Source organism: Manduca sexta, chromosome 18, assembly GCF_014839805.1.
Source record: "Manduca sexta isolate Smith_Timp_Sample1 chromosome 18, JHU_Msex_v1.0, whole genome shotgun sequence".
In the NCBI taxonomy this organism is placed as follows: domain Eukaryota; kingdom Metazoa; phylum Arthropoda; class Insecta; order Lepidoptera; family Sphingidae; genus Manduca; species Manduca sexta.
The window spans coordinates 2,465,234-2,479,384 of record NC_051132.1 but is presented as its reverse complement, the minus strand read 5'-3'; the positions used below and the strand labels follow the sequence as shown (position 1 = coordinate 2,479,384).

The 14,151-nt window shown below is 38.3% G+C and overlaps 1 protein-coding gene across 1 annotated transcript in view; it reads right to left on the bottom strand.

Moving 5' to 3' along the window:
• The window catches only part of LOC115453032 (lactase-phlorizin hydrolase), a 14,621-nt gene extending 709 nt beyond the window's left edge, over positions 1-13,912 (bottom strand). Inside the window, 13 exon segments of the mRNA XM_037439904.1 lie at positions 7-131; positions 1,447-1,691; positions 2,080-2,120; positions 2,123-2,387; positions 2,536-2,699; positions 2,702-3,198; positions 10,168-10,326; positions 10,722-10,966; positions 11,173-11,478; positions 11,706-12,215; positions 12,217-12,377; positions 12,517-12,635; positions 13,845-13,912. Of these exon segments, the coding sequence (XP_037295801.1) occupies positions 7-131; positions 1,447-1,691; positions 2,080-2,120; positions 2,123-2,387; positions 2,536-2,699; positions 2,702-3,198; positions 10,168-10,326; positions 10,722-10,966; positions 11,173-11,478; positions 11,706-12,215; positions 12,217-12,377; positions 12,517-12,635; positions 13,845-13,867 (2,860 nt within the window). The 5' untranslated portion in view covers positions 13,868-13,912.
• Positions 13,913-14,151: the final 239 nt, after the last annotated feature.

The window sequence follows — 14,151 nt, the reverse complement described above, 5'->3', positions numbered from 1 at the left end:
ATGGAGGATTGTAGCTATGGTCTATGGTGCGGGTCCTCAAGATCTCCTTCTTGTAAACGAAGGCGGACTTGCGAGGGGTGCGCGTGCGCTCTGGACTGTTGAAGTCTACCTCGTACAGGCCGAAACGTTCCCTACAAATAAAAAATGGATACCATGGTAAAGAGGAGAAAGTAAACTGTTATTGTTGCTAATTATAGGATACTAGCTTTGCCCGCGGCTCCGCCCGCGTTATAAAGTTTTTCAGGCTAAAGTTTTCCGTTATAAATGTAGTAGTTTCCGGAGCCTATGTTCTTCCCAGGGTCTCAAACCGTCTCCCTACCAAATTTCATCTTAATCCGTTCGGTAGTTTGTGAGTTTAACACGTTCAGACAGACAGATGCAGCGGGTGGACTTTGTTGTCTAATATATTTTGTTAGAACTTTTAAAGTCGAACAATCCCGTCATACATCATTGTTGCATAACTTTAACCGTTTACGCAGCGCAGGCAACGGAAGCTCTCAAAACTTATAATTTTCCCCTTTTTTGGAACATGTTTCATTACTGCTCCGCTCCTATTGGTCATAGCGTGATGATATATAGCTTATAGCGGTCCACAAATAAAGGGCTATCCAACACAAAACGAATTTTTCAGTTGAAACCGGTTGTTCCTGAGATTAGCCATTACTGCTCCGCTCCTATTGGTCATAGCGTGATGATATATGACTTTGAGCACTCCATAAACAAAGGACTATTCAACCCAAAAAGAATTTTTCAGTTCGAATCGGTAGTTCCTGAGATTAGCCATTACTGCTCCGCTCCTATTGAATATAGCGTGATGATATATCGCCGATAGAACTCCACGAACACAGAGCTATCCAACGCAAAAGAATTTTTCAGTTTGGACCGGTAGTTCCGAGATTAGCCATTACTGCTCCGCTCCTATTGGGTATAGCGTGATGATATATATAGCCTATAGCACTCCACGAACAAAGGGCTATCCAACGCAAAAAGAATTTTTCAGTTTGGACCGGTATTTCCTGAGATTAGCCATAACTGCTCCGCTCCTATTGGGTATAGCGTGATGATATATATCCTATAGCACTCCACGAACAAAGGGCTATCCAACGCAAAAAGAATTTTTCAGTTTGGACCGGTAGTTCCTGAGATTAGCGCGTTCAAACAAACAAACAAACAAACTCTTCAGCTTTATATAATAGTATAGAAGTATAGATTTGTATGCGGTCGGAAAACGATTTCCGACACAAAGTATAAAACTCGCCTAAATTGCCGACGTAAATATCGCGTTCCGGGTTTAACTTGTATTTATCCCGTTTTAAACAGGCCGGCATAATAATGTCGACTAACGAGACATAGTCATCTTTTATCGATGCTCTATCTGGTCACCATTCTATGTATCATCCTGCATAATGAAGGCATTTTGCCGTACCCAAATAAAAATATACTAACGTATATCCTTGATTCCACTCGAAGTTGTCCATGAGACTCCAGGTCATGTACCCTTTGAGATTAACTCCTGCATCCAGAGTGTCCAACACGCTCTCAAGCGTGGCGCGATAGTAGGCGATACGGTCGTCATCCTGCAGGCTATCAGTCGGGTTGTCGGACCAGCCGTTCTCGGTGATGTAGAACACTGGGTTGTTGTACTTTTTGGCCAGATGCGTGAGGGCGTTGTAGACGCTGTTGGGAGATAGCTGGAGACGAAATGTCGATCATTATTGGTCACAGTACGAATTTGGAATTATGTCGTCAAGTTCTAGACACGTGTTGAACGTTATAGTGGACTTAAAAGGGGAAAGCCTTTTTTAATAGCGTTTCCTATGATGAAATAAATTATACATTGACCTCCTAGCCGAATTTCGACCGCGGAGGAAAAATCTCCCCGTAGATCAGCCAGGTACCTGAAAGAGATTACAGTGCACGAGTGTGTGCGCAATACACAGGTATACTCTGTACCTCACAGTCCGGTGAGACGGCAATCCGGCAATTATAATCAAATTGCAATCCGGCATGACCGGACAGAGATCAGTTTGCTGGACAGATTTTTGTTGATATAATGAGGATTTTTAATAGTAGTCGTACCACTAGCCATGATGAAGCTGAGGGCTTCCACCCGGAGGAACGTAAGAGCCGATGCCAATGTCGTCCCAGAGCGAGGGTACGTACGGATGCTGCTCGATGTACTGCGTGGCGGAGTTCAGGCTCCCGGAGTAGTGGTTGACGCCGAAGAAGTCTGATGCTCCTTTTACAAGTTCCTTCTCTTCGTCAGTGAATTCTGGCAATCGGGACCGCGAATAGCCTTGCTGTGCGCTCTTTTCGGCAATACGAGCTGCAATCTCTTTAGGGAAGCCGCCCTCGGCAGAGAAAATGGGTTCCGCATAGATACCCCACTGAAAATATAGATTAGTTTTTGTTACCTAATTATAATCAAATTGCAAATAAATTCATCAGAAACAGCCATAATAGTCTTTGTATTTATTCGCAGATATAATATTTAGATCCTGTGTAACTTTGGATAATATTTGAAATAACACCGACCTCAGCTTGTCGTCTGAGTTCAGCAGCGAACTCGTCTTCTTCGGAGTCGGTGAGAGGTCCGAACCAGTTGACACTGATGGTGATGCCGCACTCGCCGCCCTGTCTCGCTTTGAAATCTTTGTTATAGAGGTAGTATGCCTTAGCATGAGCAATGAGGAGATTTTAGCGCAGAGATAAGTACCGACACCAGTGGCGTTGAGTATGGGCGCCTTGGTATTGGAACCGTAACCTTCGTAGCAGATCTCTCGAGGCTCGTTGAATGTGATCCAAAACTTGACTCTGTCGCCGAAGTTCTCGAACACCACCCTCGCGTAGTCCTCAAACCAGTTGATGATAAGTGGGTTCGCGAATCCGCCCAACTCTTGCAGTCTCTGCGGTAGGTCCCAGTGGTACATTGTCACCAAGGGTTGAATGTTGTATTTGAGCATTTCGTTAATAAGGTTGTTGTAGTAGTTGATGCCGGCTTGGTTCACTTCATTGGCAAAGCCCGTGGGAAGGATCCTGGACCAGGAGAGAGAGAAGCGGTACGCGTCCAGCCCCAGCTCGCGCATCATCTCCACGTCGCGTTCCACGTGGTGGTACGAGTCGGCGGCGACGTCACCGTTGCTCTGGTCTGTGATTATTGTCGGGTTGGTGTGCGTCAAGTAATCCCAGACATTTTCGCTTTAACTGTAACGAATTGAAAAATCAGGGAAATCCGTGGAACCACCTTCATTTTTTGTTTACTCTCTATATAGCCAAGTGCTATTTCTCTCATACGACTTAACAAAGTTTTTACCTTAACCCGCGATGCCTCTAATTTTTATGTTACCCTGGTAACGTCAGGAAAACTTGTCACTTAGCATGTTCCCTAATGCCTAATATTAATAGATTAATAAACTTTTGATGTCGTTACCATCTTCATTCCAAGCTCCTTCTATCTGGTAAGCAGCAGTAGCGCAGCCGAAGACGAAGTCATCTGGAAACTTCCTCGCCTGCTTCTCTGTTGCTGCATGGCAGCATACCGCCACTAAACTGCAATAATAATAATATTTTATCAATATTATTCAAGAAAGACAAAACGGTGAAACGGTTCAGGACCGGCAAAGTAGATTGGAGAAAGCCTCGTGGATACAGAGCAATGCTGGTCTGATCAGATCCTCACCAGTTTTGACTGTACATTGTACAGTCAAAAGACAAAAGTAAAGAGAGATAAAGCATATAGCTCGGAGTGTATTCTAAAAGTAAGTATGTCGCGTTCCGAGATCAGCTTGTGTATATCAGGTTCCAAAAGGCCGGCATAATTGTGCCGACTGTTAAGGCCAATCATCTCTCGTCAGTCAACATTCCATTGGACACCAATCCACTAGCCGTTCCCATATAAAAACACACAGACAAAATAAAAATGTATTTATATTTTGAGATAGATAACGAAAACATCGAGCTTTTTTATTTATTTATCGGTTTATTGGGTCACTCTCATGACTCTGGGATGATAAAATACGACTCGTACGTACTCGAGTGTTACGTTTATTGACACTAAATCGATCGCTATGTACCTTCCTACCATTCTTACGGTCCGATTTAGCTTATCATAATATTGTTCCTGTTAAAACTATATCGATAAACATTGAAATGTAATAGCGAGGGCGACTCCTAGCCGGCCATCGCCATACAAACCACCACACTCTCACAGTGACTCTTATGAAACACAATAGTGAAACACTAAAAAAAAACATTAAAATGTCAACTTGAAAACACAAACAACGTACCACAACTACATTACAGACTCCTTATATTTAACACCAAAACCACACGAACGAGTCTCTGGACTCTGACCCTCGTACTCACCTCAACACAAGCACGAGCTTCATGTTGATGCAAAAATAACTGTTATACATCGCTTAAATACAAATTTATATCTGCATGTGGCCGTTATCAGTACTGCCGGAGATCTGCCCACTTCACACTTTAGATTTACCTCGCTTAGCTTTTGGCTCGCGGTTTCGCCCGTGTGAGGGTTTTCCAGGATAAATTTTCTATATTTTTTTCCCGGAATAGAAATTAGTCATGTCCTCCCGAGGTTGCAAACTATGTCGCTACCAAATTTCATAAAAATCCGTTGGGTAATTATGAGTTTATCGCTTTCTAACAGGCACACAGATGCGGCGGGGGACTTTGTTGTATAATATATTTTTTTGATTTTTTAAGAGGAGTAATACATATTTGTTGCAACTGTTGACACAGCGCACGCAACGGAAACTCTTAAAAGTAATAAATTTTCGCCGCTTCGCCTCTATTGGTCATAGCGTAATGTTATATAGTTCATAGTCTTCCTCGATAAAGGGCTATCGAACATTTAATTTTAGGTAGCCCATTTATCCCGAAAATTCTTTAACAAAAGTTTTTCAATTCGAACTAGTAAAATTGGCGCGTTCAAACTAATAAACAAAATCTTCAGCTATATATAATAGTATACAAATAATAAATAATATTAATAAGTAAAAGTAAGAAGTATGATAAGAATATATTATGGCAACCTCCATAGGAATTTTAAAGGGATTTTAATTGAAGAGCCCGGGGCCTCGGCTTGGGAGAAATCTATAGAAATTGTAAAAAAATATTAAATTTAACTTTTATAATTTTTATACATGTCCATTAAAAATAACAATGCATATAAAAATATTAAAAATGATGTCAAAACATCTGCTTTGACATGTAACTACGATATGGATATTTGATTAATGATTGTGTTCGTGGCGAAGTTGGATGGTGGTTCGATCCCCGGGTCGGCTAAAGAGTGATATTGGATTTTTTACTCAGCATTAATACAGAGTCAGGAATTTGTGCCCGATATGGCGACAAACTTGCCTCCTATCCAATGACTAAATATAAAGAGGACAGGCCTCAAAAGTTAGCTATATGAATAAGTTATATTTATGTTAGGGAAATCGACGCAGAATTGTCAATATATATGTCTATCTCTTTTACTCAAAGCTTATTTGGAACGCAACAAAAAGACAAAAATAATTGCTTTCTTCGCATATGGGACTATTTCGTTTACTTCAACACACTGGGACCGCCTTGCGGCAGAAACGCCATTTATTGCAGGCCAGTCAGCAAGTACATGTAGTGTCAGACGATGTAAACAAATCTTCATAAATATTGAATTTAAAGTAATATAATCATATTCTCAATTGTTCAGTGTGTTTATTAGTGCATTTGTTAAAGTTTCGCAAATGACTCAGTGTTGTGTGAAAGGATGCAAATCGAATTCACGCAAGAAAGACCCCGAAATATCTTTTCATAGGTTAGTAACTGTTTTACCGAAAATTAGCAAATATCTTTGTATATTTACTTTTTGGATTTGTTTTATCAATTAAAATGATATGTGGATCTGGTTTGTTAAGCTTTGGACCCTTTTAGGCGTGATTTATACACATTAAAATCATTATGTTTGTTTACACACGAGCTTAGGGATGGGTGGATTTGTTTAGAAATTATTGATATCGATATTTTAACAGACGCCCGTTTATCAGTTACGGTTCTGTCTTTGAAAGAATGTTAGAGCACACATCAATATTGTATTATCCAGAACGACAAACTAAGTGAAATTAGAATATTTTTTAGATTACCTAAAAATTTAAAACCAAGGCAAAATGAATTGAGAATATTGAGCGACGTGATTGGAATCCTACACCAAATACATATATTCGTTCTTTACATTTTGAGAAGATATGCTTAAATCACACGTTTAATTAACGCGAGTAAAGATAACTGTTTTCCAACAATATTCCCGATAAGTAAAATAGTAATGATTATTATACTTCACCTAATAGTAATATTACTTTAATATATTGTTATGAATAAAATTAGAATTGTTACACAAAAGAATAGATAAACATAAAAGAAACAACATAAAGATGAAATGTAAGATATATTTTTACAATTGGCGGTCTTATGTTTCGAGCAACCTTTGCATGCACGGAAATAGATACGTAATCATATTGTTGTTATTGCAAATAATTATTATAATTGATTATCTTAACCACCATCTTTACGCTCATTGATTTTAGTTTTGCTGAGACATAGTTATGTTTCTCGATCAAGAAGCATAATAATAAAATAAAATAAAACCAACCAAATAATTGCTGACTACGCTATGTTATTCCATTTATCATGTATTAAGTAAATATGTTAATCTGTAACTTAAATTTTTAGCAAGGAATAGTGCAACATACCAATATAGATCAAACACAACTGGATGTTTGTCACAACAGGTACTGCTTTGTTTAACAATTGTTACTTATAAATCAGTTTCAGTTTGTTTGTTTATATTATGGTTTGTTATATTTATATTATGGTAGAACCTAACCCTTTTCGTATTTGATCTTTTTGGGCTTGTTTGTCTCTCTTTAATTCTTCGATGTCGATACAAAATTTTCGGTACTAGCATATCACCATTGTAAGGGGCGGAGTCGACGCCATTTTATGCATTAAATGTGCCGCATGTCACGTGACCATATTACCCATCCTCTATACTCTTTAATCATTGCTTCTATCACATCATGGGACGGAATATACAGAACGGGAAGTAGGTAAACCAGTTGCGTCTCTGCCTACCCCTTCGAAGATAAAGGCGTAAGTGGGAGTGTTATAAGTATCATCTATGTTTTCAGAAGTTTTTATACCTTTGTTTTTTGTTTATGATCTGCCCACAGAAATAATATTTATGTAATACCGGCTTTTGCTCGCGGCTTTGCCCACGTGAAAGGGTTTTCCGGGGAAAAGTCCGCTAAAAAATTTCCGATTTAATTTTATTTATAGTTCACTATTTTCAGTTCGCTTTCACATAAATGGTAGATAATGCTGTCGCGGACTTTTATTTAAACCAATTTAAGACAAACAATCCCACGGTACATCATTTTTGTTTAACTCCAACGGTTTAGGCAGCGTTAGCATTTTTTTCCGACTTACTTGATATGTAAGTAGGAAAAAAATGCTAACGCTGCTAAACTACTACCTCAGTGGCGTAGTTGTACTGCATGCGCGGTTCGGCAGCGCTCAGAGGTCCTGGGTTCGAATCCCGGGTCGGGCAAAGTGATATTTGGGTTTTCTGCTCAGTATCAGCCCGGAGTCTGGAATTTGTGCCCGATATGGCGATAGGCTCGTCCCTATCACATCCTGGGACGGAACACACTCGGCGAAAAGTGGGTGCCTTGGTTGCACCTCTGCATACCCTTCGGGGATAAATGCGTGATGATGTGTGTGTGTGTACTTGATATGTATCGTTATATTATGACCAAATTACACAAAATTATTTTAAATTGTAGCCTATGTGTTATTCTGATGTATAACCAACATTACTGTAAAGTTTCATCCATATCCGTTCAGTTGTTTTTCATGATATTGGAAGAAACATAATATGTATACATACACCCATCCTCACAAACATTCATATTTATAATAATAGTAGGATTATATACTATAGTGTGATAATCTAAAATTTAAGTCCATGGCAAATGTACTTCATGATTTCGTCCTACTATATTTCAAACCACTAACAGTTATGTAAAATTAAATTAAATTTCTAATTTTCCGCGCAATTTTTTGAATATTTCTTTCACAAGAACCTTCCTGACAATAACAAACACAATCATACATATACATACATCAATCTGTATTCATTTAATGATGTATTTGTCAATTATTATATCAGAGGCTTACGAAATCTAAAAACTATTTCTTCAAAATTTGAACTAAAATGGCATCCAAAACGTCACTGTTCTAACCTATTTATTCACTTGAAAACACATAATTTTACTAATTTGACTAATATTTTTTATTCAAATCCAGGTTTACACTTTGACTCTAGTTTTTATATTATAAGCGCCACTCCTTACACAACTACAAGCTGTCAATATTGACCATACTAAAGTCAGTTTGAATGGATTGCAGTTCTATTTAGTTGAACACAGTGAACATTCGGATCGCCAAATCTATCATACGTAGTACAAAATATATATCGATAATCGACTCAACAAAGACTAGGAAACAAGCCAAGTATATCAAACTTATTTATGAAGCCTCTTTAAAAAAGATACTGGCCACTAAAGTTTAAAAATATAGGTAGAAAGCATTAAAAAAATGTTCTAAATTTAAAAAATATAATCAAAAAGCAAAATCTTTTCGAAATATGGAGGAAAAACTTAACTTGAGAGCTATTAATGAGATTTTCTTACGTAAAAAGTTTAGAGGTTGTTTTAAGTTATAGATATTTCTTTATTTTGATATAAATATTGCTATTGCCATTTTGACTCTTGAGCCTTAAGTCACGTCGTCATTTATTTCGGGAACAGATGCTTAAGGCTGTCGGTATGTTGGAAGCTGGATGCAGGCGACTCAGTGAGTTACAGTGGGCTGCTCAGTCCGCCGATATCAATGCACTTGAGCATGCGTGGAATTTACTCGAAAGAAGAACTTTCAGTTATTTTCCCTAAAATTTGAACACGAAGAAATACTTTTTTCACTCCTTTCCAGAGTATGGAGACTTACTCCACAGGCTACTAATGATAACCTCATTCTCAGTATGCCACGCCAATGTAGATCGCTAAAGTCTTAGGACGTCCAACAGATTATTAGAAAGTTTTTAGGAATATTCTTCTTAGTTAATTTTTACTTATGCTTTAGTTTTTTTAATTTACATGAAATCTTTTTTTGGTTTTAGCACATTGTTAGGCTTTCTTAATAAAATTTATTTTTTCAACAAGAATCTTCTTTTATTAAATTGCAAAATTAAAATGAATATTAAATTACGCTTCTATTGATGTATAACATGTAAGACAAAAAAATATTTAATTTAAAATAAACATTATCTTTCCTTTGTTGTATATTTTTATCATTCTACACCGATTTTTTTTAAAAAGATAATATATTTCGTCACCTCATTAATACAATAGCATCGTATATGGGATAGGCAAGAGCAGATCTTGGGTAAGAATTTTTTTTTTGTGTCGCGGAGGTAGACAATTACTAGTACTGCTCCAGCCTCCATGAGGCGACTGGACGTTTATGCTGGGTTTGATTCGGCGTTAAGCCACCTAGAAAAGATGAAAAAAACCGCGGATGGCCGCGTCGAGTCCCGAGGCACTACATACACCGTATGGCTGGCAATACCAACTAAAACTTCCGCAGTAGCCATCTTTAGCGCATTAAGGAGGGTTGCGGGCGTCCTCTGACGGAAAGTGTCTGGCTATCGTCCCCAAAATTATTTGCGCGGTGCCGCCCAGTGCCAGTCCCAGATCTTGGATTTTTTGGAGGCGGGGCAAAATCTGGATAATGCGATAATGCACTGACTACCTATATTTTTAACTTTTTCATCATCATTTCGCGCCCCGCGGGAAATAATTTATATGTGTAATGTTCTAGGTATCTCAGTAGTCAATGTTGCGTTAATTATGAGCTGTGTATTCGTCTGCCAAGATTTGATTTGCCGCCCGGGGCACGGGCCCCGGCTTGCCAATAGATCCGGGGCTGCCTAGTGCATACTAAACACTGCGCGTTAGAGTAAAATTAAAATGCTTAATTCTTAATAATTTATTTACACATCTCAATAATATCCGTATTCGATAATTTTGTTTACAGTCAGTAGTCTAGTGTCCTTCGTCTATGGTCATGACAAGGGATTGTGGCTCGTAGCTATAGTCTATGGTGCGTGTCCTCAACATCTCCTTGTAGACGAAGGCGGACTTGCGAGGGGTGCGCGTGCGCTCTGGGCTGTTGAAGTCTACCTCGTACAGGCCGAAAAGTTCTCTGAAAAAAATAGCATTAGGTAACATTAGTTTAACTTCCAGAGTATTTTGTTTTTTAAAAATATTTGTTGAAGATTTCAGAGGACTACGCTTGTCGGCTATTTCACAATTTCTACATGAATACTACTAGTCACATAAATGTATTAGTTGATTTGTATTTTAGTACAAATGTCACTAAATTACATCCTCCCACATAAACAGTATATACATAAGCTGTCTAATATGAGAATTGACAAATAAAAACTTGAAACTTATGAAACAGGATCTTACAATCTTCTTACATTGTTAAAATTCAACAATAGTGTAGGATTATTGGCTGCCTTTCTGTAATTAACCTGACATAATGCCCACTGAAATTTACATTCTTGTAGCCGATTTGCAAGACTCGGTACTCACGTGTATCCTAGTAACCACTCGAAGTTGTCCATGAGACTCCAGGTCATGTACCCCTTGAGATTGACACCAGCTTCCAGGGTGTTGAGCATGCTCTCGAACGAGGCTCGGTAGTAGGTGATGCGGTCGTCATCTTGCAGACCGGTGGACGGCGTGTTGGACCAGCCGTTCTCGGTGATGTAGAACACTGGGTTGTTGTACTTGCGGGCCAGATGCGTCAGAGCATTGTAGATGCTGTTGGGGGACAGCTGGAGAATGTAAAATTAATTAGACGCTTGGTAAATGATGTAGTTTTAAATTAAAAGTTTAATGAGCTGATAACTGAACTTGTACAGATGATAAATAATGCTGTTAGTGACGGATCATTATAGTGGGCGAAAGCTCTGACACAAATCCTACTATAGTTCCTTTGTACTTACTGGAACGCAATATTGATTATATTTTTAAGGCTTACCGTTAGCCATGGGGAAGCCGATTGCAACCACTCAGGAGGCACATAGGAACCAACGCCGATGTCGTCCAAGAGTGAGGGTACAGGATGCTGCTGCATGTGCTCTGTGGCAGAAATTAGAAGACCGGTGTAGTGGTTAACGCCGAAGAAGTCAGAAGCGCCCCTCACGAAATTCTTCTCTTCTTCAGTGAATTCGGGCATTCGAGACCAGGGGTAGCCTTGTTGGGCACTCTTTTCGGCAACACGAGCTGCAAGCTCTTTGGGGAAGCCACCTTCGGCGGAAAAGATTGGTTCGGCGTAGAGACCCCACTGAAAAAAAAACATGCATTTAAACACAAATTGTATCATTTAAAAATTTGATTCAAAATAATCTTTATATATTTATTTTATAAAGTTGATTTGACCTATAGATGTAAAATCATGTTTCATTCAACAATGAGTCGGAAAAGCATTTGAAATAACGGTACAAATAAAACACAGCTCTTGAATAAACAGATAGATTATGTACGGATCAAAGAATGCAAAGTGCCACTGACCTCAGCTTGTCGTCTGAGTTCAGCAGCGAACTCATCCTCTTCGGAGTCGGTGAGAGGTCCGAACCAGTTGACACTGATGGTGATGCCGCACTCGCCGCCCTGACTCGCTTTGAACTCGTTGTTGTAGAGGTAGTATGCCTTAGCATGAGCAATGACGAGATGTTTAGCGCAGAGATAAGTACCGACACCAGTGGCGTTGAGTATGGGCGCCTTGGTATTGGAACCGTAACCTTCGTAGCAGATCTCTCGAGGTTCGTTGAATGTGATCCAGAGCTTCACTCTATCGCCGAAGTTCTCGAATACCACCCTCGCGTAGTCCTCGAACCAATCGGCGATTAGTGGGTTCGCGAACCCTCCCAACTCTTGCAGTCTTTGCGGCAGATCCCAGTGGTACAACGTGACCAAGGGTTGAATGTTGTATTTGAGCATTTCGTTAATGAGGTTGTTGTAGTAGTTGATGCCGGCTTGGTTCACTTCATTGGCAAAGCCCGTGGGGAGGATCCTGGACCAGGGAGAGAGAGAAGCGGTACGCGTCCAGCCCCAGCTCGCGCATCATCTCCACGTCACGTTCCACGTTGTGGTACGAGTCGGCGGCGACGTCTCCGTTGCTTTGGTCTACGATCACAGTTGGGTTGTTGTGCGTCATGTAATCCCAGATGTTTTCGCCTTTGCCTGAAACAAATTATGATATACTGATGATGAAAATGAAATGAAATGATTACTTTTCGATATTATGTTTCCCTGGTACCATCAGGTTAATTAGCAAGGTAAAATTGAAGTCTTCGATTAATTACTATTTGATTTTAGTTACCATCTTCATTCCAAGCTCCTTCTATTTGGTACGCGGCAGTTGCGCAGCCAAAAATGAAATCATCTGGAAACCTCCTTTCATGCTTTACTGTTGCTGCATGGCAGCATACCGCCACAAGACTGCAAGTAAATAATAATACATAGTTAGTAAATAAGACATCATATTTCTGCTCCCCACTTTTATGCCGGAGTAGTGTAACACGATATATTTAATAATAATCACAAAAAAGTATTTAACTTAAGTTCTTAAAGCTGTTGGAAACAGTAACTTTTTAAATAGGTTAGTAAATAATAAAATTTTTAGAATTAGATAAAACGCAAATATGTATTATATGTATATCTTTTAAAAAATTCTTCTTTCGGTGGTTAAAAAAGGTTTTTGTACAGTCTATACACACTACACAATAACTTCGAGTAGGTATATTCAATTCACTTTTAATAGTTCAATACTACGTCGTATCGCACTATTACACTATTGGACCTTTAACTTTGTTTGTAAGATATAAATAAATCACATAAATATTGTATATTGATATAAACATAATAATTATGTATTACGTCGCATTTATGTAATACATTTTCATTTCCTGTTTGTGAGGTCCGACTTTATTACTGTTTGATACAGTCATAACTTTAAAAATTAATTGAAAAATATACCTATAAGAATTTTATACCACGAAAGTTGATTATTTAATTGTTAACATTTTAAGAGAGATAATAAAAAGGAATTGCAGTTAATACTTATTTGTTCGTTTTTTTCTGCAGTTTTTGAATTTTGAATAACAATTAAAATAAAATTCCCGACATGGCAAAAATATTTTTCCCGATTTTAGTAAATTCTACCACTGTGTTTCTGTCTAACCTCTGGGATTTATGAATGATACCCATCCTCGACTAACCCTGTATGTTATACGAAATAAAGCTATATTATTCAGTTATTAGACTTTACATTGGTTTAAGCGTAACAGATAAATTTGTTAAACGTTTTGTTTCCTATCCCTCGTGTTGCACAGATATTTTTCAAAAATATTTAATATACAGTAAACTACAATTTTATTATATTATAAATTTGGATTACACAATATTATTTTGCCGTGTCAAGATCGGTATTTAAAAACATAACCGCCAATAACTTCACAAATTTTAATCAAAATGCAGTGAATTTTAAAACTCGTCACTTAATCCTATTCCGATATTAAAATTAAACTAGTTTTGGGATTTTATCGCGCTTTTAATATTTTAGTTTTCTCCAGACGTTTCGAAGACTTTGCAGCCTTCATGGTCACGGATTGATATTCACAATATTCACGAGTCTAGCCTCAAACTTACCTTAACGCGACTGCGAACTTCATGGTGGAGGATTAACTACTGAAGGTAAAGTATCGCTTAAATAGAGGTTTATATCTACGTTATCAGTACTACTGGAGACATTTCACACTGTAGATTTGTCACGATAGGATTTTCTTGAGTTTACGCCCGTTTATCGTTGAGCAATGTGACATCGTCTTAAACCTTATGTAATGAACTATCATAAAAAAAGCTTGAAATCTAAAATCAAAGTATTCTAATAATTAAACAGTACACTAAAAGTGCCTGTAGAAGTCAAGCCACATTGCTGGGAAGAAAGTCTGTGCCG